This window comes from Cydia pomonella, chromosome 11 (assembly GCF_033807575.1).
Source record: "Cydia pomonella isolate Wapato2018A chromosome 11, ilCydPomo1, whole genome shotgun sequence".
Classification (NCBI taxonomy): Eukaryota; Metazoa; Arthropoda; class Insecta; order Lepidoptera; family Tortricidae; genus Cydia; species Cydia pomonella.
In genome coordinates, this window is record NC_084713.1 from 17,564,967 (window position 1) to 17,591,598 (window position 26,632).

Here is a 26,632-nt window from a genome sequence, read left to right on the forward strand (position 1 = left end):
AAAAGTTACATGTCCTAGCCTTTTTAGCCGTTTTTGATAGCATCAAAATGGGTCCTTATAATACATAACATTTGTACTAAATACATAAGAACTTAAATTAACTTAATTAATTGCTAAAGTACATTAACTTTAAGATAAGCTAATATAGAATGCACAATAAGTTAATTTTACAATATATACATAATTGATAATAAAATAATTATGTATATAATAATGTGTTTATAACAATGTCATGGTAATAAAGTATTTATAATACTGTATGTAGTTAATTGCATGATTTCTATAGTAATCAAAAAATTTTTTTCTTATTTAATGCATGTTAATTACAAAATGAACTGTTTTGAAAAGATGTGCCCCGCCGAGTTTCTTGCTGGTCCATATTGGGATACCCTCCTCCAATTGACGGGGGGATGTAAATCTTCTCGGGTCAGAGGTGTAGGGTTAGAGCCGGTGTAGCTTTATTTGACGTTCATAAGCGCATTGTAATATGCCTACTTGAATAATAAACTATCTTTATATTATAAATTTGCGTAATATGAATTTTATACATAAAGTCAAGTCAAGTTTTCTCATCAACCATTCAATGCGAAGCGTAGCTCGGCAAGTACAGCCGCCATCAGATTTATCGGAGCGGCCAAGGTGCTCACAAATGTCTGAACACGCCTCTATTGTCAAGACGTTAGAGTGCGTGTTCACATATTTTTGATCACCTCGTCTGCTCCGATATATCTGATGGCGACTCTACTTGCCGAACTGCGCTCCATGAGAGGCTCTCTAGTGATAGCGACGTCGCGGCGAAGGCGAATAAAATTATAAATAAAAAATACGAACGGTCAAAATTCCTCACGTATGATTTGATTTGATTTATTTATTTTCATAACGATAAATTACAGTATAAATTATTCTTATGTTAATCTATATGAATTAACATTATGATCGTCAATGATTTAGCATGCAAACATATAATTATAAAATGTCAATAATAATTATCTAAAAAACAAAACAAATTTAAAATAACTGTGAAATTAAAACTAAGAAACAAAGGAAATACAGAAAATTAAAAAGAAATAATGGGATACATGTCAAACTATTTGGTAACCCTATTTACAAAGTGCTTGTGTTGTCATATATAAAGTTTCTGTTCCTACACAGAACAGTGTTCTCGAAGATTTATGCTTTGCTTGCGAATTAGTCCAATCCTTAACCCCCGGACTTAGCCGTAGCACGCCGTAGGCTTGTAGTCTTAGACGTAGGTAATCCACCAGAACATATGGGCGCCCTCGGATGACTTGATATTTTCCACAAATTGTTTACCTTCTTTTATACTACGTCGATGGCAAATAAGCATGCGGCCCGGCTGTTGGTTAGCAGTCTCCGCAGCCTATGTACGCCTGCAACTCCAGAGGAGTTACATGGACGTTGCCGACCCTGACACTCCGCATCCTCGTTGAGATCTGGCAATCTTACCCAGCGGCACATCTACCTATTTAAGAGGATAGTGCATATATGCAAACATGGTCCCCATTTTCCTCTCTGGATCTGAATTATTATGAAAAATATTTTTTATTATTTTAAAAGTTTTCGATTTTATTATTATTTTAAAAGTTAGGAGCAAAAAACAAGTAGTTGCCCCCCCCCCATCCCCTCTGCCTGTACCTGCCTACGCCCATGAGTTGCTACCCTGCCGGTAGCAAATCAGGTATTTGTGGTCTGGCAATGAATGCTACCCTGTCGGAAATTGACTTTAACCTAAAGATCGTCTTTTAATTTTACTCTCAGAGCGTAATATGAAATCAAGTTATAAATCCTAATACATTACATCTATCGACTACTTAGTAATTAAGTCAAATGTATAATTTACGTAAAATCTTGGCACACAAATAATCAGATGCAATTTAAATTCAATTTACATAAAAAACAAAACGTCAATGTATTTGGTTGCAAATTATCTTATATAGTGATTCAAAATTCATTGCGTTCAACAACATTCGTTCTCGTATCTATTTGTTTGCAATAAAAAATGCAAAAAGAAGAATCCAATTTGTATAGAAAAGGCATGCTCAAATATGCAGTGGGGTATAAAAAATTGCTGCAAAGTCCTCCGGGATGACTGGGGTCAATGCAGGGGTTGGTAGAAGGGGAAGTTTTACTAATTAAGTAAAGGGGCCTATTATGTGTCTGTTTAATAGACACCTACTTTTAAAATTGTGAGGCCGTTCAGGTTTTTAATTATGATGTAAAAAATGGAGAAGGGTGAAAGGGGAAATTGAAGGTTGTACAAAGTTTATTATAAGATTTTGAATTTATGGAACTATGGAGCCTCCAGAACCTAAGGTCTATTTTCAAACATCCGTGAATACCCTGTAGGTGTAGTAACTTCAATGTTTTCAGTGTTGAATGTGTTCTAAAGGTATAGTTTTAAGCGTGTTCAGACTCAAGCTTTCATATAGGTATAATAGTTATTTGTTTTACAAGGGGGCAAAGTTGTTTTTAACCATTCGTGCTAGTATTTCAAGGCACAAGGGTTAAACAAATTTTGCCTCCGAAAGAAACACAAAATTTTTCACCACACCATTGTGAGGAAAATACTAAATATGAAAAGTACGAAATACTAAAAAAATCCAACCAAATCCAATCCAAATGAACGTAATAAAAAATGTGTTATTCAAAATCGTTATTATAAGTCAATTACACCACCTAACATAAAGGAAACAAGACAAAAGTTGCATCTGATTACTTTGTGGATAAAATGCGACATTCTTATTAGTTTTTGAAAAATCAAGAGGGCCTTGACCGGTGAAAATTATATCCTCTCATTGCTTTGGTGAAAATCATGTGTATCACTCGGAATAGTCTCGAAATCTAGCTTCGCTGAGGAAATTACATGTTTATCCCGTCTTGGCCATAATAAATAAGAATATATCATAGAATTATATAACGACCGAGTCACAAACTTTTTTGTTTATATCGTTTTAAAGTTCGAATGGAATAGACTATTATGTATATGTAACTACCTGAGTATGCTGTTACTATTCAATGATTGTATGTGTAGGTAATGTATTTAGTGCAATCGTCATTGCAGACATATTTACACTTACAGTGCGACTCTTATTACATTATAACCAGAGGTCGGACAAAAAGTGCGGATGACGTAAAAATGACGTAATCTTGCACACAGGATGATGTTTGAGTTTGTATTTAAACTTCCGTGTGACATGTAGTAACAAAGTAGTATTAATGAAGTAACAAAATAATCGTAAATAAATCCATGGAATTAATAATACAGGTGGTAGGGTGATGTAGTGAATAAAATAAATTTCACGAAACTTGTTACCATAAGGTACAATTATTTGAAATTAGTTAGAACAAGTCTGTGGGATTGCCACAATATTCGAGTAAAGATGACATTTTAGAGCGTTTTCTTATACATTAGTAAATATAATTTTTAGCTAAATATAATCGTGAAGATACAATAGCTAAACAATAACGAAGTCAATTTATTGTTCATCTGATTGACAATGTGTCAGTCAAAAACGTACTTACTCATTTCAAGTGGCGATATCGTTTAATAAAGAGGTTGATAAATGATAAGTGATAATTGTTTATGAAAATCAAAAATACTATTTGAAATCATCCTGTAAGTGGTTTGACGTCATCCGCACTTTTTGTCCGACCCCTGATTATAACAATAAGAAGGTGAAACTCAATACTTACATGTTTTTGAATCTGACAGTATGTATCTTCTTGTACCTTTAATATTTTCAATGTTAAGTGTGTTCTAATGTAGGCAGGAAGTAGAGAACCAGCCTCAGCTCCCTACTGTAATCTTCCATTTTACGGGCCGCGCTACCTTCACTTGGGATCTAATATAAAACTTGCCCCATTGAAACCGGAGTGTTTCCTTCCATTACCCTAAGTGGTTACAGGCCCGTTTCAACTTTTACTTACTAATTTCGAGTTTATTTATTAGCTGTGTTGTGACTTCGTTCTGTAAAAGTAGCTTATAAATTAGATAATAAAGAAACCACCATAGAAACTTGCTTAATACTTGCATATAATTATTAAACCTGCTGGCAGAACTATTCTCAGGCAATAAAGGCCTTTGGCACTTTTCCTGTATTATTTTGGCTAGAGTATAAATAAAACACATTACGAGCAATAATTAAAGAGCTGGGGCCTTATTCGAGATGCACAACTGTCAAATTTCGCGTCCACATCAAATCAACACTTGATTCTATCGCATGTTGATTGTATCAAGTGTTGATTCTATCAACTGTGGATATTATCATTTGGAACAATCAAAACTCATTCATAGAAAAAATAATCAAACTAAAATCAACTTTGTTTATTACTACTATACAGTTTGTAATGGCTCTGAACTCGAAGTGGATCGGTTTGATTTGATTGTCACCTGACTGTGGATTGCTAATGTCAAATTTTGACAAGTGTTGATTTTATTGCTAGACTTTTTTGTCCATGGGCTTGGGCACCATCTTGGATTTTTTGACGTACGACAGGGAATACCCTTCCTTTCATACAATATATGGCATAGAGTAAGGCGTCTTTTTTTTTAAAACATAACTTTACAAGAATCAGCGACATCTTGTATCCGATAGGATAAGTAATGCGCTATGAATAATGCGGCGGCGAGTAGTGAAACTATACCTGACAATGTCAATCAATTAAAAAGTGACCACACAGTTGATGGTCGATAAAGGCGATTATTAATTGAATTTTAACGACAATAAAGCACTATTGACATGCGATCTTTTTGTTGAACCCACACCTACACGTCGAATAATGCTCGCTCCACATATTCTCCTAGAAACGCTCAAAATTCTAAAAAAATTCAAGCAATTTACTCCGCACCCAGTTGCTTCTAAACCACGTTCACGATCCAAGTTGTAAGTATACCGTAACACATCTTTCAGGCATATGATTTAAAGTCCGTTTTTTAAAAATTACGAGATGGTTCATGAATCCTTTATTAGTTTTCCAAAAATTACGCTATTACATTATTTATAAAAAAGATATAATATAACTGTTAGTAACTCGGTCACTTGGTCTATCACCAACTATTTGAATGCTCTTTGTATGTATACGCAACCCCATTGTACAGTCGCCATCACCATTAAGACCTACTGTATGGTCTATATTACACGTTTGGCGGGTAGTGAAATTTGTTTAGGTATCCTCCTTGTGACTAGTTAGAACAGTTTGACGGGATGACGAATAGGAACAGTACCCCTAGTGTAAATATTTTCGACAGCGAAACGTGACGTACGCGTTTGCGTTAAGTGTCATTTTGTATGAGATTTTTGACTTTCCAAAACGTCCCGCTTGGCGCGCTGTTCAAAAACCCATACAAAATGAGACTTAACGCAAACGCGTACGTCACGTTTCGCTATCGACTAAATTTACACTAGGGGTACTGATTTGCAGTTTGACCAATAGCTACAAAATTACGATGTGTCCTAATAGAACTAAATCTACTTGTGACGGGTTGAAACAAATAATACAGCTTTTGGCGGTGTGACCGGTTAGAACAAAATTTTGGTGTGATGAGTTGATGCCTAAATCGACCTAAGTACTTACTGTTTATATAAACCTACAAAAATACGATTCCTATGTACAGGAGATTAAATACATATTATGTTATTCAACTACGAATTAAAAAATATATATTTCTGTTTACACATTTTTTTAACGTTTTTCTTTAATAAAATAAAACATTAAAGTTTTCTGTGACTATATTTCATTTTCTTGAGTGTAGCTGTAGATTATTAGTTTCAGTTTCCAGTTGGTACCAGGAACTACACCTCTTCAAAAACTTTGCTGGTTGTTCGACATCTGTAAGTTTATATATAAAATATCATAAAAACACTTAAGATAAAAACTTATAAATAAATTCTGGTCGGTCGGTGGTGTGTCCAGAAGGCTGCTGCCCCTCTGGATAACAATGCTGATCCGCCGATTGAAATATAGGCCAGGCCTCTGGTCACCAGAAACCTTTAAAAGGCGTTTTGACATTTCCTCATAGACCCACGCTAGGACCCCAGGGTTTCAACTTCAACCCCAAGCGCCACAAATATGTAGCTAAGGTTTTAAATTCTAGACTATGAACATGAAATATTGTTCGCTAGTTAGGGAATTAGAAAAAAATAGTAATAGGAGACGGCCGTGGTCGTGGTAGGTAGGTACATCATGCGTGGGCCAGGCAAGCCCTGAAATTATGCACCAATTTTACTATAACTTTGTTCACCTATTGACTGTTTCCAAGATAATCGTTTTTAATATGTAGTCCGTATAATCGGGCAGTATAATTTGCCTCATATTTTTAACACAAAATAATTATCGGTACATATATATGTACCTATTTTGCAATATTTTCTTGTTTGCATCATTTAGTTACTTGTTTACTCCGATTGACGTGTTTATCATTTTCGTTACTATGACAGCGCAATACTTTAAATATTGTAACGTGAAGGTTGAGTCCGGTGCCAAAATAACTCACACTAATTTAAGACCCACCTTACAGTTTACATAGCGGCATTGTCCTACGATGCTTTAAATGAATACGGTAAACATTTAAATACTACTACTAGGCGTTTATTGCGCGTACTCAGTCGAAAAAGTTTGAAACCGATTTTGACGAAGAGTGCATGCGTATTGCATATTCGAGCGATAGAGAGGCAAATAAAGACAGGATATAGTTGCCTTTTCTCAATACAAATTTGAATACTCAAGCCGTAGCCATTTTGGTGGTTATACTGCTTTGTATATGTGCGTAAAAATGTGTATGTGTGGATTTTTAGGGATGTGGACGGGTCGATTTTGATCATATTATATATCGATAAGTGCTACACAGCGAAACTTCGATATCTTCACAAGAAATAAACATCACAGATGGATAATAAATATTTTATAATATAATAAGATAACTAATTTCTTGCAGAAAACATGTTTTAGTAGTTATTTATGTATCGTAATTAAAATATCCTGGTCCTTATTTTACTTTTTAGCTTCTCTATGTGCAATCGGTATGTCAGGCTTCTGTCCAGTGTAACACCGAGATACTTTGGGGAATAGTTATGTTGTAAGGCTGTACCCCGGAATCTAACTCTGAGGGTCTTATGTGCCAGCTTATTGGACAGGTGGAAACAGCAAACTTCGGTCTTAGAAGGATTTGGGCACAGGCGCCAACGGGTGAAAAAGTCGGCGGCAGAGGTCATATAGATATAGCTACATGATAAAAGAAATAGAATCCTCCATTATGCGTGGTCGGACGCCTGTTTTTCTGCCAATGCCTATTTATAAATCTGTTAAGACCTTTTTTCTTGATAACACCTAAAATAATAAGTTTATAATTAATCTCAATGTCTCCAGTTTGCTGTTTATTCAAACAGAAAAATCCAAATTTCTCAGTCATTATACGACCGCTGTCTTATATTATACGCCATTAAAAATTCAACATTAATAACAATTAATTAGGCATATCGTCCAATTTATAGTATGGCACAGGTATTAGTTCTTACAAAGTTGACCTTAATTTACAAATTTATAAGGAGTTGATGTAAAAGTGAATTGGAAGAAGTTGATAAGCAGACGCAACCAGCTAGTCGCCGAAGCTCCGCTTCCCTCGGATGAGCCAATTAAGCCTGCACCTAACAGGCTCTGGCTCATAGGGGGCTTTGAGCTTGCTGTTGCGTCAATTTTCATATTAACAAAAAAGCTAGTCTAACAACACAATTAATGATTATTTTGCCGCATTCTTCACTATCTCTCCCTGTCTCACTGCCATCTGACCTTCTAACCCAGAGGGGAAAATATACCTTATTGGGGCTACTTCTTCCTCGTGATATTTTATTTAACCGAAAAGTAATTGGTAAAAGTTAAATGATATTTTGCACACAAGTTACAAGATGTTCATTGTTAAGAGCCGGGGTTAGGACCCACGACCATTGGTTTTAAAATCAAACTTTATATGTAATTTGTATTTTTATAATAAATCAGTTTTCTTTTTGACATTTATTAATTGTCAAGATTTTTTTAAATCCTGGACAATTGTCACATGTACGTTTTTATGATAGATCTACATCGACGCAACTGCATGTCATTGTCATGGTTCTTGCGGTTTATTTTTATAACGCCAAGATCGGAATTTGGCAGCTAACTCCATCTTGCGTCGAGTAGAAGAATCAAAATCGTACAGAAAAAACTACTCTCTGCCTTAGGATCCCCTTTCAAATGTCATAAATCCAAACATGGCAGCCATACCCATCGACAAAAAAGTCTACCGTTGATCTAATTTCATTTGACAGTTAACTAATACGTATTCGACACGCTTATATTTGACAACTAGAATCCTGACTAGAGCTGGGACTGCGTACCAAAAGTACGTCTCTGTTACTCGTACCAAAAGTACGTCTAAAATACCACTTTTACGAGTATGACCCCCAATAGGCAGTTTACGTATTTGCCGGTCTTAGGCGTCTTACAAATAAGGATTATTTATGCAAATATCGACTTATTATTTCGGTAGGGGTCGGAAATATTATGACGTTTTGAGTGAAGGCTATGAATCCATTGACATATTTTTATTATATATTATTACACTATTTTAAGATACAACAGACGCCCAGACGACCGTCTGTTAACAAAATTTTGTTTTGCTTAAAGTAACGGTAAGAATGGAGGTACGAGGTGATGAAAGTTTCATATTTGTTTTATTTCAGAAATCAAAGTTCGTACTTTTAAATACTCGACAAGCTAAAAGTAGTCTATTACAAAAAACCTGTTCCAAAAACTATTCCGGTACAACGCCCCGCCTCTAGTGTGGATATTGTTCACTGACAGGTGTTGATGATAGCAATTCGACAAGTCACAATATTTCCCACATCAAATGGAAATCAACACGAAACGTCACTTTTAGCATGTCGAATAAGGGCCCTAATAGTATTATGTTTTAAATGCGCCTGTTCTATGTGTTATGGCAATATGTTTGAAACCAAACGTTGGCACATATAGTAGTGAAGCTCAAGAGGAGATTTTTGTAGTGACTGGTTGTCAAAAGTTGACATTTGACAATTCAGTACCCCTAGTGTAAATAAATTCGATTTCGAAACGTGACGTACGCGTTTGCGTTTAGTCTCATTTTGTATGTGATTTAGAAAGAGCGCGCCAAGCGGGACGTTTTGGAAACTCAAAATCCTATACAAAATGAGACTTAACGCAAACGCGTTCGTCACGTTATGATGTCGATTAAATTTACACTAGAGGTACAGTTACTTACCACAAAACATATGCTGAACAGCACCATCTTTTTCAAACATGAAGGTACGTTTTTTTCTAGACTCACGCATACTATACAATCAATGAAAATTTGATGGTACTTAACGCATATATAAGGTACCTTCATACAGATAACCAATTAGGATGCATGTAAGATTTCTTATCTTAGTTTGCAAATGTCGGCCACCACAAAGACAATGACGGCAATAAACTTTGTAAAAAATAAGTGCTGCTTAATTTTTTTAGACTGATCAATGTCGTAGATTGTTGATTTTACTGGAGAGTAGCGTGAAGACTGGCACTAAGAACCTACATTATTATTGTGTTTCTTTTCAAAGATTCTACCCCAAAATAGGTAGGTACTAAAATACACAAGAGTACTGTTTTTGCAAAAAGAAACAGATCCTCTTGTAGTTAAATTAGTTTTTTTCGTTGCCTATCACCAACGCTCTCCTTCGACGGCATAAGCTTCCCCACCTATCTTTCAACATTGGCTTTAGGCGGCATAGCCGGCTGATTATAATTATCCCTCTCCTATCCCAGAGCGTGTCACTCCCCAAAAAATTACGTTCGCTGATATGCCGGCTGGTCCGGAGCAGGCATATCCCTGGCTGGGTGCGGGGTCACTTGTCTTGACTCTTGAATTTAGGTGATTCAGGAAAATCACTTGAAATATCACAATAGCTCGAATGAAACGGGCGTTTGCGATGGGAAATTATTGAGTTCTATTTATATTTTGTTTTGAATAAGAAGCATTATTACTGTTATAGATAAGTTACACAATATTTGGTAATCGTGAAATATGATTGAGATAACAAGGACCTACAAATAATAAATTTTATAACACTTATTACGGTAATTATTTTACTATGCGGCCTATTTTTTTTTTTATAACCCAACCTATCACGTTGGGATATAAAAATATAGATAAAGAAGTAAAGTGGAGTACAGAAAAGGCAAATAATATAAAAAAAAAAATGACTGATTTAGTTAGCATTTGAAATATAACCTAACGTTTTTATGAAGGTTGTTTTCAAAGAAATAGGTATTTATAATTATAATATATTTTAACTAGAAATATTTTCATACATCGTTACATATACAGAAATTAACTATAATTTTACTTAAGTAGGTAAGGAATATTTAGTCAAATAAATTACAATTAAATGAATTAGAAGGAAAATGAAACTAGAGTTTAACCTAAACTTAAAATTGATATGAATAAAATATTTAAGTCTGGGTTGGAAGGTCAGATGGTAGTCGCTTTCGTAAAAACTAATGCCTACGCTAATACTTGGGATTAGTTGCCAAGTGGACCCCAGGTTCCCATGAGCCCTGGCAAAAATTCCAGGACATCGCGAGGAAGAAGATGATGATTTAAGTTTTAATTAGCTTTTTCCAGCAACGATTGTAATTTTGGCTAGGTCGGTCTGTTTGTCTTGACCTGTCTGTCGATCCGGCGATATCGATAGGCGTCGCGTTCAAAGGGTTAATTAATGGTGTTAATCAGTTGTTATTTTTACAAGATTTTTATTAACTTGCAATGAAATTACGAGTATGTATGTTTGTATGGGTCAAATCTTGCAAGTTAAATTTGACCCACTTCCCGACTTCCAATGAAGTCGAAAATTTGCATATATATGTAAGTCGGGTGACAATGCAATATTATGTATCATCGAGTTTATCTGGAGACAGGAGGAGGCCATAGGAACTCTGTGATAAAACAACGCATCCTAATTGTGTTTTGGGTTTTTAGAATTGTCTCGATGGGTACCTATTAGTTTCCCGTGGAAAGAAAAGTATAGTCAGCGATAAAAACATGTACCAGAAATAAAATTATTGCCAAAAACTTATTTCGTTATCCCAATACATTTGACAAATTAACACATAATAATATATTTAACAATGTCAAGTTAATGTTTATGCCTTAAAAGGAAGAAAATACATGTATTGAATGCGACAAAATAGTACATAAAAAGGAAGGCATGCACACATAAAAAAACCTTGGGCACAAAAACAAATTAGCCAAAAAGTGCAAAGGCCTTTGACAATCGAAGGACACAAAGGCGCTCTTATCTAGAGCACAATAAAAATAGATTTACAGATAATCGAGGTAGATCAAATCGATCAATAGTTACAATGATATGCAATTATGTTTGTACATGTTATTTTAAAAATCAAGAGATTATTTTAGGTTGTTTGCGGTTTCGGTAGGTTGCAATATAGGTATAATTTTTATGCTTAGGTACTAACCCTTTTGAAACTTTTTTTTTTCTAACAAAATTTATGTGTCACAGTTACATGAAATAAAATGTTTTCAAAAAAAAAAGTATTCGGCTTTTTGTTTAGCAGTGCATGTAGGTACCTTACATTAGTAAAAAAAAAAATCTGTTTATTTCATAACAAAAACCATGCATTTTTCTAACTTAACTACTAATCTTAAATTAAAAAGATTTTTTGAGTTAAGGAGTCTAGGCTAGGTGTGTAGAATTAATTATACAGTACACTACATCTTTATATAATATTGCATTATTTTCGCATTTTAAGCATGTGTTTCTTTATCATAGATCTAACTTGCCCACACCTTCTAATGAGCTTACTAATTCATATGGAAATCTATTCAATATACGCGGTACAATACATTTCCATACTCTTCGACCATATTCATTGTTTGTTTTTCGGATCTCAAACGTTGGAATGTTATCTAGGTTACGTAACCGTAAGGGTCGCGTTTTTTTGTGTATTTTATGCTATTGTTCCTATGAAGATTCGGTTTAATTTGTAATTATTTACAGAACTAAAGCTAATGCACCATGCATTAAAACATAATGATTTTATACATGTAGGAAAAAAGTAGAAATAAATCGTCGATCCTTCGTAGTTCCGGTTTCGTCAAGTGGACACAAAAACAAATCAGCTACTAACAAATGATGTATGATGAAGGCTTTGTCAATAATGATTACTAAATTAAACTAGGCTAAGGTGCTACCTCCGACCGTAGCCCAAATGTTCCTATGACACTGGTAACGTTTCCGCGTTAAATTGACATGAAGATCTGTTGGACCGGATACGATCCGGAGCAGAATCGCAACCCTTATTGGTCGTAGGTACATATTATAATTTTAAATTATAACATCACAAGTAATTCGTAAACCCGCGTCAAATCGCTAGTCAAGAGCAGTTCTGGCTATGAGTCAAAAGCAGTTCTCACCGGACGTTCCGATAAATATAAAACTTTTTATCAGACCAATAGTATGTTTTTTATTCAAGTGGAGATCACAGTAGTCCCATAACCGTCTAAGTAGCATCATGGCTGAAGATAGACCAGCCTCAAGAAGACATTCAGAAAAAGAATCACGAAAAATAGATGGTCCAGGCTGGCATAGCAACGGCGGAGCAATGAAGCCAGATGAACCTGAAGATCCAGCAATAGACCTTGATTGGGTGCTTATTAATGAGCTGGGACAGTTTGGGCGGTTCCAAATTATTAATGTTATCCTATTAGTGTTTCCCATAATCTCTCATGCGTTTTTGAGCGAATACGTATTTTCCGCGTCTGCTATTCCGCATAGGTAGGTGCGTTAAAGTGAAAAAGGTGTTTGTCGTATTTTAAATAGTTCCTGGAGGATTTTGCATATGTTGGATAAGACAAATTAAAATCCGTTATTAAGTAGGTAGTGATAGGATAAATGCACCAGTAGTCAGCCTTTTAACGAAATTTCTTTGTTCAAGGTCGTCTAATTTGACCACTAATTGACCAATTTGGAATTAATGTCTTTACTATTCAAGAATTTAATAAAGTATAATTTGTGTGAATGTAAGGTGGGCAAATAAGAGTGATATACCGGGTGTTTCCTGTAACAGGAGCAATAAATTAAACTGTAGGCTGTACTCCTCAAACTCACCAACATTTGTTCAGCACCTTTTAAAAATAACTTACGTTTTAATTTTTATTACACATTGAAGTTAATTATTTGCTCGTGTTACAAGAAACACCTGGTACTTTGTTTTAAAATTTTAATTGTATTAAGTGGAAAATTTATTCAATATTTATTCACAAATATATTTTTCAGGGTTGGCAATTGCATACGGAAGATAATTTCTGCCAAATAACTACCTCTAGCAGCAAGCATTTTATTTTCAAATGTTTTTATTGTTTAACACGTAAACACGTTATTTGCTCGATTCATTTCGAGAAAAAGTGACAGTGATTGGCAGCCAGATTCCCCAAATTTTGCAGCTCCTGACTTATTTCTGTGGGGCTATCTAAAATGACGTGTCTATACTAACAAGCTGATGAAATTTAAACATTTAATTCTGACCATCCGGCGCAAATTTACTAAGATAATACCGAAAGTGTGCGAAAATTGCTGAAATTGCGATGATAAGAGATCACATTTGTCTGCTGTTAGTGATGAACATTTGTCGGACATTATGTTCCACATATATTTGCCAACCCTGAATAATATATTTTTAAAACAATACTTAATAATGTTTTAATTTAATGCAGTTAAAATCTAAAAACAAAATGTATGTTTCTTACTTTCCCTATCCTGTAATATAATATAACATGATTGAATTTTGATTTTGGAAATATTTCATTAAATATAATGAAACGGCCTTTTTGCCAGTAATCAGCCCCAGTATCCAGCCAGCCTAATTTATCGGCTGACTAGTGGGTTCTGAGTTCTGCGATCTTTATTTCCAGTGGTCAGCCCCTGGCTGATTACTGGGTATTTAATGTATTTCAATCAAATAAAGCCATAATAATGTATATATTTAAAGGTACTTAATTTATCGACTTAAATTTTATTTGAAAATTAAAAAGTCTTAAATCCTACATATGGTCAGCCTCCTCCGGATGACTTCTGGGTTTATGACCTTTTTAAAATTACTGCCTCGAACCCAATATTCAGCCAGACTGTTGGATTTTGTAAAGAAAAGTAGTTCCCAATAGTTAGCCGCTTTGAAAATAATGTTTCTATATGGATTTATTATTATTAATTCTTTTTTTAGAACAGATTAAGTTTTAATTAATTGAAGCGGTCCACAATATTTTAACAAGAAATTATAATTTGGCTGCTAACTTCTTATCAAAATACCACATGCCATTCCAAATAAATAGCGAATATCACATAACCGTTCATGTCAGAAGATTTCTTTTAAGTAGTGTTGTGGTTAATGCTAGACTATTTAAAAAAAAATAAAGCTATTAATATTTTATCAATCTATAATATAACCTACTTTTGATATGAGAATTACAAAAACTTTGCTAATTACAGCCTAAAATAGGCAAAAAGCTGACTATTGGTAGTACTGGTGCATGGCTTGGCTGAGCTGGTGCTTTTACCATATGTGATTCTTAAGAACAATCGCACTTTTACGAGCCTTTGCAAAAAAAAATCTTCTGTAGGTGTCAGATTCCTGAATGCGGAGAGACTGAGGGATCAAACTACGAATTGTTCCCAGAGTGGATATTAAACGCTGTTCCCAACAGCAACGGACAACCAGACAGTTGTTCACGCTATGCGCCGTCTGGTAATGGCTCGCTGGAGTACTGTCCGGCTACCATTTTCAATCAGGCCGTTACGCAAGAGTGCGATGGATTCGTGTACGAGAGAACCAATTCAGTCGTGTATGAGGTGAGAGTTGTTCTCGGATAGGTATATACTTAATATAGAGAACATCTTTTCAATTTATTACTGACTGAGGTATTCTAGTTATCATAGATGTAAACATGTATAAGCTACAGACCATGTACATAGTGCTGTAAAATTTGTAGGTAACCGCAATGATTTAACAACGATTGAACTCGTTACAGTTTGATCTCGGCTGCCAAGAGTGGATGCGTGCGCTGGCTGGAACATTGAGCAGCATTGGCACCCTACTTGTTCTCCCAATCACAGGGTACATATCCGACAAATATGGGAGACGTATTGCTCTCTGCATCAACGTATTTAACCTGGCACTCTTCGGTCTTATCAGAGCGTTCTCTGTCAACTATCCCATGTATCTGGTGCTTCAGATTGTGCAGACAACTTTTGGGGCCGGCACATATAGCGCCGCTTTTATTTTGGGTATGCTAATATATATTGCTATAAAATCTACCATAATATAACGATATAAACGATACACACTACGAAAAAAACGATAGGCTTCGTGTTTTTTAAATCAAAAATATAGTAATATATGAAATATATTCTGGGATGTATTACACCTGTAAAGGTTACTTAATTGTAACAAAATACAAGGTGATATCTAAAGGCATGAGAAGCTTAAATCTTAAGCCTTGACAGCTTAGAGCCTAACTAATATTCAATTAGCGCTGTGGACGATCTGAAAATTTTATTCATTTGTTTTTATTTATTTATATGGAATTACAGAAGATTAACAACATCCATTTCAGGGGCTGAACTGGTCGGCCCTAAATACCGAGTGCTGACAGGCTCAACATGCTTATCGACCTTCGCTGTGGGCCACATCACCATGGCCGGATTAGCCTGGCTCGTGCAGCCATGGCGCTATTTCATCATGACACTATACATTCCCTGCTTTCTAATGATCGTTTATTATTGGTGCATTTCGGAAAGTGTTAGGTGGCTTCTTTCTAAAGAAAGGTTCGACGAAGCTAAAGTTATTTTGGAGAAAGTGGCAAGAGTAAATAAAACGAAGATCACTGAGAAATCTATGCAGGCGCTGTTGACGCCTGCGCACGTGAAGGAGAATCAGGTAATAACAATAATTCAATTATGAACGTCGTATTTTAAACAAGGAACTGAGAATACTTATAAGTTTAAGGTTGGAATAAGTCAAAGGCTCTTGTTGTAATACGGTTTGAGAAAACTAACCAGGTCCCCCGATTACCGCCAATTTTTACATTTTGACATGACCTTATCATACCTTAACGAAGGTAGTACGACACTCCATTTAAGTGTCATGCCATTGACGTCCCAATTGATATAGAAGTCCTATATTTAATAATTGGATTTTCATGTTTTCAGATAGACAACTCCGATGGCTTGGTTTATACCATTTTCAAATCACCAATACTGCTTCGACGTGTCTGCACTACACCAATCTGGTGGATCGCAACCACATTTGTCTACTATGGGCTATCCATCAACTCCACTGGGCTTCCGGGCAATATGTACGTGAACTACATGCTGGTATCTGCCGTGGAGATTCCTGCCATTTATACGGCTGTCCTGTTGCTGGATCGTGTTGGCAGAAAGGCTGTTCTTACAACTGGGTTCTTGCTCAGCGCTGCTTGCAACCTTGCGTTCGCTTTTATTGATAATAATGGTAAGTAAATACGTCATAATTTAAGTGACATGTAGTTATTGTGTAAGATGAGCGAAAGTGGAGTAGAATTGAACATAACTCTATTGTCAGGCGAATGAAGAAATTTGAATTTAATTAAACGGAACTAGTTCTGCTGTTACAATTTGTATAGGAAGATGTATAGATTCAGGGGGTTTTAATCCTTAGGTATTCGGGTTTAGTTATACACACAGAATAACAGACAATAGGTACACAGGTAGGTAGGTAGGTAGGTAATAGGTATAGGTACAGGTAGGTATAGGTATAGGTAGGTTACAGAGAATAGGTATTTGAATTTTATTACAAAAAATTTGCTAATTACAGCCTAAAATCCTATACCTAATAATCCGTGGAATAAATAATAAGTGGAATGTAGATACCACATTTTCTAATTGTACAGACGATAAATACAAAATATTTCCAACATTTTAATACAATCGGTTTATGATTATTATCTCTTTTGTAGAATATCTTTGTCTTTAATATTGGTATTCTTAATAAAAGAAAAGTTGTACTTATCAAATATATGTATGATACTTATCTTTAAAATAATTGCAATATTTGCAACTGCGTAGTTATAGTGGGATAGTAAGCTGCGATATTAGGATAATTTTTTTTACAGACCTTTTTTATATTTAGATTATCAAAAAATAACGCATTCTTATTGTATAAACCACATATTGCCAAATCAAAAACTAACCATTTTTTCCAGAACTAGTGACATTGGGTCTTATACTGTTTCTGTTCGGCAAATTTGGAATCTCGGCAGTGTTCACGTCTCTTTACATTTACACCTCTGAGCTGTACCCAACACAGTTCCGTCACACACTTTTGGGATTCTCTTCAATGGTCGGACGTATTGGCTCCATCACTGCCCCGCTTACTCCTGCTTTGGTAAGCACACAGTCTTATTTTCTTTTTTTATTCAGTGCAGTACATAGGAAGTTTGAACGCTTACTGCCAGTTCACATATCTTATAATAGTAGCAATGTTAAGATTATTTGAATTGTTAATTTTATACCCTTGTCATGGAAATCAAAATCTCAGAAATCCAAAGAAATTTTATGAGCATTACTACAATTAGACTGGAATTTTAGATTTGCATTTATTTGTGACAGTCAAGTAACTTCTTGTCTTGTCCGTCTCCAATTATTATTTTACAAATTCGCGTACCATGTTTAGATACAAATGTACAAGTAGCGGAAAGTTTCCAAAAAAATCTCAGAAACTTTCTTTCTTTTACGAAAAATAAAGGTTTATTTTAGAAATGGAAAATTTCACTTCCAATACAAAAACTGTGAGATTCCCGAAATTATGTCATGTAGAAATGTCATATTATATTACATAATTATGTACCTAAGTAATAAGATTAAGTCATAAATTTAGAAGGTCAAGATTATCGGTGATAAACATGCGTTTTACAGCAACATTGTTTTTGCAACATGTTTTATAATAACAATCAATTTATTTAGATTAAAATGTAGGCTCGCATATCCTTGAACCAACAGAATATTGATAACGTTAGTTACTGGGCAAAGTCCGTAATAATTATTTAGTTTTGGTGCTTAGATGCACTTTACTTAGTAGTTTAACAGCGAAGTTGTCATAGATAGAGTAAACATACAGCCCGATTCGAACATTAAGATACGTCAAAAATTTCCTAAAGATACGATATGGATTGGATATGTCCGTTTCAAAAGTGACGTTGTTGTTTGAAGAAACGTATCTTTAGCAAATGTTTGACGTATTTAAAATTCGCATCGGGCCGTAAGTTGGCATATTGCGTAACCGCGAAAATCGAAGTTTGTTAATTGCGGGCATGTTTCTCTGCCACTCTAATTACGTCTCAGTGAGAGTAAAAGAGAAAGATTCCCGCTATTTGCGAATTTCGGTTTTCGCGGTAGGTCCCCAGATGCACACGCGCGCGTGCTGTGTGTAATCGCATTGGCATTCATCACTACCCCTTTTGTAAATTATTTCGATAACGAGACGTGACGTACGCGTTTGCGTTAAGTCTCATTTTGTATGGGATTTTGAGTTTCCAAAACGTCCCGCTTGGCGCGCTGTTTCTAAATCCCATACAAGATGAGACATAACGCAAACGCGTACGTTACGTCAAGCTATCGAATAAATTTATACTAGGAGTTCAAATCTGGACGCACAATAAGACAAAGGTTAACTATTGGCGCTCAGTAGACTTATATCAGAATATTCTTCACAGGCGGTATACTGGGCCGGGATCCCATCGGTGATGTTCGGCGCCATGGGTCTATTGGCCGGCGTGCTGGTCCTCACACAGCCGGAGACCCTGGGCTGCAAGATGCCGGACACCCTGGCTGAGGCAGAGGCTATCGGCAGACAAAAGAAGAAGACAGTCATGACTGCTCTCTAGATTTAAAACACCTTCCGTACAGCGAAACAGTGTATACCCATAGCCAAACATTCAAATAGAAATTAAGGCTCACGTAGCGTATCTACGGCATCGATTCGAGAATAAGCCTTAGGAATAAGCATTAAGTACCTATGTAATTTTTTGACGTAACATAATTGAGGTTATTTCTTTGAGGAAGTGTGCATGTATGATTAAGAAGAAGAAATCTGGAAGTTATCTTTTTCAGACTATTTGTTACTGTCGTAATCATTTCAATTATTTGTGGAAAGATTATGGTGTGTATTATATAGTATGTGAATGGATAAATATGGAAAAACATGTGTTAGAAAATATTTTTGTTTGTTTGATGTTATTGAAGGTATATTGTTAATCATTTCGAAAAACCTTCTCAATAAATGAAAAAAAAAATTGTTAGTAATTAAACATTTGTTTCAGTATTTATAAATATAAGTTCTATCGTATCTCAAAGTTTTTACTTGCTTCAGTTTAAAGGTATATTCGGATGTCGTCTTCATCCTCAGTATCATTAATGTTGCATAGTTACTGCTTCAGCGATAAGGCGGGAGATGTAACTTCCTATTAACATTTACTTTACAAATATGGACATAAAATACTTATATTTACAATACACTTTAAGAGGGAAATATAGCACGTGATCGTCCATACAAAAAGAGAAAACGTTTTTCCAATTTAAACATTTTCAATTCTCCATAATTTTTAGGGTTCCGTACCACGAAAGGAAAAAACGGAACCCTTATAGGATCACTTTGTTTTCCGTCCGTCCGTATGTCTGTCGGTCAAGACCCTTTTTCTCAGGAACTCGTGGAGGTATCAAGCTGGAATTTATACCAAATACTCAAGTTTACTGTCCCTTAAGGCTGTGAAAAAACCAAACTTCTAAGCCAACGCAATCAAAAGATACAGCCGTTTATGCCGCAAATTTCCGAAAATGTTCGACACTCGCAAGCACAGATAAAGGAAAAATTGCGAAAACCGTATATTTTTGTACGAAACCTTCAAGGTTCTAGGCTTAAGCTCTGGAGCTTAAGCCATGCCAGTGACCTACGGTAAAGTGGCACGGTATTACTGAGACACGACAAATTGACATGACTGACGGCAACACGTGTCGTCAGTGCGCGCCATTAATCGTGCGTGCGGTGCGACCAGGGCGGCTACCGGGAAAATCATAATTCGTCAATTGCGGGCATTTTTCTCTGTCACTCTAATTACGTCATAGTGAGAGTAAAAGAGAAAGATCCCCGCAATTTGCGAATTTCGGTTTTCGCGGTAGGCCCCCTGATATCTCAGACGAAGTGTCGCCAAGTTGCACAGCTTGATGTTGCTCCCGAAGTCCCGACAGAGGTCACTTGTCGTACACTGAAATAAATAATTAGACAATCTCATTGTTTTTTGTATCTGAAAAGCGGCCTTATCTAAATCGCAATATAGATAAATTTGCAATTAATCCTCGTAGACCGAATCAATAATGCATGTTACAATAATATACAATAATATCACTTTGTTAATTTGTTTGGTAATTTAGTTTCAGACATTAATGGTTAATTTTAGATTGTCAATTTGGATATATTGGCGTCGCGCAATATATGTACTTGGCGTGAAGGAAAAAGGTACCCAACACAAGCCTTATTGAGCTTACTGTGGGACTACGTCAATTTGTGTAATAATGTCCTATAAAAATTTATTTATTTATTTATAAAAAAAAATTCGGTAAAATGTAGAAACGCTGTTTTTTTACGCTCTCTGCCGTCCGATCATCGTCGGTTTTGGCGGTTCCATAGGAATCTGCCGAATCCTACACCGGAACAGGTGACGCAGCAGAAGACTGTCGCCAAAATTATCTTTATCTTTTAAGATTTTTATTATAGTATGTATGTTAGTCTGTAAGGACATCTAATGACCTTAGATGCCTGAAACTAAATGTTTTTATTATTATTTCGATTTCATAAAGCTAGGGTTACACTAAGACAAGAAATGTGTCGTGACAATAGTGTCGGGCACGTTTCGGGTGAAGTAGCGCGGCGTTGCCGGACTTCGCCCGTCATTTGTGTGGGGACACGTGACGAATTCCACACCATCACCACCAGTCGTGCGATATCGCCAGATATGTCAGACGAAGTTTCGCCAAGCCCTACGATTTCGCCTGACGATGACGTTGCTGCTGTCGTAGGTTTGCCCCTTAGTGTATCTCTGTCTTACAGAATATTGCCCGTTTTGCTATCTGGAAGGCGGTCTTGTCTAAAGCACAATTTAAGTATATGAATTTGCAACTAATCAACGTAAATCAGATCAATCAGGCATGTTACAATAATACACAATTAAATACATATATCACTTTGTTTGCTAATTTCATTTAAGACTTGATGGTATACTTTAATTTGTTATTTTGGATATGTTTGCATCGTGCAAAATACTTGGTGTGAAGGAAAGATGTTACCTGGTTCATATATTTGAATACATCAAATATATAATGTACTGCGTTGAAGATTTAATTGGATATCACGTTATTGGTGCATTCAATTTTAGTTAAATTCAGGGGGGCGACACTTAGAAATGTAGTTAAAATTAGTAAAGATAGCGGCGATTTCTATTAATGGGATCCTATAACATACTTTTGCGAGAAGTTGACTTCCGATTGTGTAAACTACATCACCAGATGTCACTATAAAATTGCTACAAAAGGCATGAATACAACATTAAGAATGTTGCATATACCTCGTATGTCAAGACTTATTTTTATTCATAATGTTCTTACCTAGCAACTGTTGTTTACTATCAAAAAAATGTAAACAGAGATATGATTGATATGAACTTATTATTATTCTCTATGAATTTTAAAGTGCAGAGCAGAGTAAACTCGGAGCAAGTATTAAACACGAGTCAAATTCAAATAGGGAAATTAGAATCCCAACAGTCCCAAAGTTACAAAACTTGGATGTTTTAAAATTTAACAGTGTTTAAGGCAATGCCGATGCCGGGAGGGTTAGATATTTCGAAGGTAAGAAGAAAATACCATGATTATCATGAGATGAAAACAAGAAATGATTATGTGACATAGCCATGTCACCAGCGCGCCATGTCACCGCAGCGACGCGCCCTGAACGGAATCCGGCCACACCGCGGCGCGGGGCGCGACGGAGGGGAACACCGACCGCACCTATATAACCGCGAGCAGCGCGCATTCAATCCTTTTTCCGTCCCCGCCGCTTCTCGGCAACACTCCTCTCCTTTAGTCGCGGCCGGGGTGAGTTTGTGCGCCTAGGCCAGGCTATCCTCCCCCCACCGGCTGGAGCGGCCACCGCCCGCCAGTGGTAACCTGTCACCAGCTTGGAGCGGTCACCGCCCGCCAGTGACTTCCTAACCTTTCCGGATGTAAGGCCCGGAGCGGACACCGCCGGCCGACATAATCCCCGCCCGTCGTCACCAGCTTGGAGCGGTCACCGCCCGCCAGTGACTTCCTAACCTTTCCGTATGTAGGCCCGGAGCGGACACCGCCGGCCGACGTACTCCCTGCCCATCGTCACCAGCTTGGAGCGGTCACCGCCCGCCAGTGACTTCCTAACCTTTCCGTATGTAGGCCCGGAGCGGACACCGCCGGCCGACGTACCTCCTAGCCGTCGTCACCAGCTTGGAGCGGTCACCGCCCGCCAGTGACTCCCTGACCTTCCCATAAACTCGATCCGTCAACCTAGCCCGGTTTTAGGTCCGAGCCGCGCGATCTAGGCAATCCGCGTCTCTAGCCGCTATTGAATAATCTCGACCGGCGGGCATATTTAGTTATAAGTAATAGGATAAGTGTTTACAATAAACGGCATAAAGCCCCGTCTATAATAGCGTACTCTGAGAGTTTGTATTCACCCCTTTCTCCCAAATCTGAGACTAGCTCGGTGAACCTCCCCAGCCCTTAAGGCCAGGAGGATATGTGACTCCTGCTCAAGCAGCACATCACAATTATTTTAATTTTGTTTACGACAATCATGTCCGATGACACTTTACCAAGATTTGTGCAATTTGATTCCGCTAAGATGAGATAGAGTGCATCTATGGAGGTAGGTGCGTAGACGAGACATGAGTCCTATGCCTGAAATTTCATTTTCACATTCGTACAAGAAGGACCCGAACCACGACATCATTACTCATGTGTTTATTTTAAAGAATATCTGGAGCGAATTGTTTACGGAGCTAGAGAGCGAGACGAAATTACCAGGAATTCTCCTAATATACACTTTACTTTACCTGTCATTACATTACCTCTGGAATATCATGAATTCAAGTCCAGTTGGATGTTAAGGTCAAAGAAAAAACGCTCAGTTGAGAACTAGGCAAGTCAGTTATGCGCACATGTCAGAGTTCTAGGTCAGACTGAGACACAAGTCACAAAGACGACGCTAATGCAGTTTTGTACACAAAGATGAACATAGGTAAAAAAGAAGAACAATTCCAAACAGAATCAGAAGCTACAAGTACTTACAACACCTAGTCTATTACTATCTTGTATACCAAATTGAAAGCAATAAACATATACTTGCATTACTATAAAGTATGTATTTTTTTTTGGATTCCATTCTTTTAAAACTTTTCTACATAATATTATGTCTACTTTGGCGGCTTACATGCCAGTATTTTGTTTGATATCTTGTAAACAAAAAAAAAGGAAGTTACAAGAAATCAAACAAAAAATTAACTTGTGAACCGCCCAAGTAGACCTACTATTATGTAGTACGAAAGTATCTACACATACGGATGCACGGGATGCATATGTAGATGTGCACGCATACATGCATAGCTAGTTTCGGATACAAAATACAAATAGCGCTTCGTTTAAATTAGTTTCCTTAAAATGCTTCAAGAGCGCTCTCTTTTCCTATATAGTTACTTTACTCTTTTGTTAAATTTTATTAGAAAAAAAATGACACAGGTAAGTAATTATATTACTTATATCATTCGTAAATCCGCGTGCAATGCTAGTATTTAACCCAAAAGCGGCTCTCACTGGATTTTTTATCCGACCAGTAGTACGTTTTTTGTTCAAGTGGAAAGTAGCAGCGCAGTAGTTACTTAACTATATAAGGAATATCATGGTTGAAAATAGACCAGCCTCGGAAGGTGATGTGGAAAGAAAGTCAGGGAAAATCCATATCAGGGAGGATCCAGGCTGGCATAGTAAAGGCACAGGACCTACAGTGAAGCCAGATATACGAATACCTGAAGTCTCAGAAATTGATCTCGATTGGGTGATTAACAATGAGGTGGGACAATTTGGACAGTTCCAAAAGATTCATGTCCTACTATTAGTATTTCCTGTTATCTCTCATGCGTTTATGAGTGAATTTGTGTTTTCCGCTGCCGCTGTTCCGCATAGGTAATATTATAAATGTGAAAAAAAAAAAATTCCGAAACACAAAAATCTTTAATAAGAATGAATATATATGATATCTAATATTTCTTTAGTGTTTGAAAGTAAATTTTCTTCCGTAGATGTAGGATTCCTGAATGTGGAGAGACTGGTGGAACAGGTTATGAATTGTTACCAGAATGGATCTTGAATGCTGTTCCCAGCAGCAACGGACAAGCAGACAGTTGCTCACGCTACGCACCGGTGGGTAATGGCTCGCTGGAGTACTGCCCGGCTACTGTCTTCGACCAGACCGTTACGCAAGAGTGCGATGTATTCATGTACGAGAGGACCAATTCAGTCGTGTTTGAGGTGAGAGTTGTTCCCGGATATATAAAATACAGAAAACAGACTAGACAGTTGCTCACGGGCCCAGCCGCTATTTAAATTGCCCTGTTTAATAATATGTATGTTAGAGAGGGTCAAATCTTGGTAGCTAAAGATTCGCTTCCCGATTACCGATTGAGCTGAAATTTTGCATACATATGTAAATTGGGATTCAATGGCCATGGAAACTTTGTATTAAAATAAACGCAAAATAATTGGGTTACGGGTTGTTGGTTGTTGGAATTGTCTCGATGAGTATTAGTGGCCTGTGGAAAGAAAAGAACAGCCAGTGATAAAAACTTGTACGAAAAATGAATTGTGAAGTTAGCATTTGTTACCAAAAACAATTTGCAGCAATGTTGCCCGATACCGGAGTTTACAATGTCAAGTTTCTTGTTACAGTTTGATCTTGGTTGCCAAGAGTGGATGCGGGCGCTGGCCGGTACATTGAACAGCATTGGCACGCTACTCGTACTTCCGATCACAGGCTACATATCCGACAAATATGGGAGACGTGTGGCTCTCTGCGTCAATGTCTTCAATTTGGCGTTTTGTGGCCTCATCAGAGCGTTTTCTGTTAATTATCCCATGTATCTGGTGCTACAGATTTTGCAAACAACTCTTGGAGCCGGTACATCCAGCACTGCTTTTATTTTAGGTATGCCTTGACTTGTTGGGTATTATAAAATTTTGGCCCTCGTCCTCTTTAATCATTTAATATTTACCTATTACATGAAATTTATTCCGACATCACTTGATGACGCAACAAATTACTACTTAGCTATAATAACACCAACCTGCAAATAAATGAGGTTGCAACTGTAGTTTCAATATTTAGGCACTAGCAAAAAGGAAGTTTTCCCTTTATTTCTACCTAGAATTGATGTGGTTTTGTAATTAAATTATTTTCAGCGGCAGAACAATTGATTGGCTCAAAATACCGAGTACTGGCGAGCTCTGTAAGCTTAGTCTCTTTCTCAGTGGGTCAAATCATCATGGCCGGAATAGCCTGGCTCGTGCAGCCATGGCGTTACTTCATTATGACACTATACCTCCCCTGCTTTCTCATGCTCGCTTATTATTGGTGCATCTCGGAAAGTGTTCGATGGCTACTTTCTAAAGAAAGGTTCGATGAAGCTAAATATGTTCTGGAGAAAGCTGCAAAAATAAATAAAAAAAAGATTAGTGACAAATCTATGCAGGCGCTGATGACACCTGCGCCAGCAAAAGAGAGTCGGGTAATAAATAAATCTCATTATAAGTTTGGTCTGTCTATAAATGTCAATTGACCTTTAATCTTGTCAATTTATGGACGTCTTATCTCAAACGGGACCCGTTCAAAGCGAGGCTCCGGTCACCATGCAGTTCTACATCTTTACCTGACCTCGATTTACCTTTATGTGTATTATGCATCTAAGTAACAGTAGTAACGCATCGATTCCTCTTAAGTGGCATGTCGTTCACGTTCCATTTTATCTTTGACAGGCATGTCGTTCACGTTCCATTTTATCTTTGAGAGGCAAGCTAAGTAAAGCTAAACTAAAGTATTGCATGTTTTCAGATGGACAACTCCAAAGGATTGATTCATACCATTTTCAAATCCCCAATATTACTTTGCCGCGTCTGCACTACACCAGTCTGGTGGATCGCAACCACATTCATTTTTTACGGGTTATCCATTAACTCCACTGGGCTCCCGGGCAATATGTACGCCAATTTCATGCTGGTGTCTGCTGTGGAGATCCCTGCTATTTATACCGCTGTGTTGTTGCTGGATCGTGTTGGCAGGAAAGCTGTCCTTACGACTGGGTTTTTGCTCAGCGCTGCTTGCAACCTTGCGTTCGCTTTCATTGACAATAATGGTAAGTAAAATGAAAGCATGATAGGAA

The 26,632-nt window shown here is 36.8% G+C and overlaps 2 protein-coding genes across 2 annotated transcripts; both read left to right on the plus strand.

Moving 5' to 3' along the window:
- The first annotated feature begins 12,239 nt into the window (after window positions 1-12,239).
- Window positions 12,240-19,285, plus strand: LOC133523025 (organic cation transporter protein-like). The gene is made up of 7 exons (XM_061858527.1): window positions 12,240-12,863; window positions 14,705-14,933; window positions 15,113-15,368; window positions 15,698-16,020; window positions 16,293-16,593; window positions 17,324-17,505; window positions 18,833-19,285. Exons 1-7 carry the CDS (start codon window positions 12,601-12,603, stop codon window positions 19,001-19,003), a joined length of 1,725 nt encoding a protein of 574 aa, XP_061714511.1. The 5' UTR covers window positions 12,240-12,600; the 3' UTR covers window positions 19,004-19,285.
- A 3,971-nt stretch (window positions 19,286-23,256) lies between these two features.
- On the plus strand, window positions 23,257-26,234 carry LOC133523026 (organic cation transporter protein-like). Its single transcript, XM_061858528.1, has 4 exons — window positions 23,257-24,383; window positions 24,500-24,728; window positions 25,146-25,401; window positions 25,656-26,234. The coding sequence occupies exons 1-4, from the start codon at window positions 24,100-24,102 to the stop codon at window positions 26,030-26,032; spliced, it is 1,146 nt and encodes a 381-aa protein (XP_061714512.1). The 5' UTR covers window positions 23,257-24,099; the 3' UTR covers window positions 26,033-26,234.
- The last annotated feature ends 398 nt before the right edge of the window (window positions 26,235-26,632 follow it).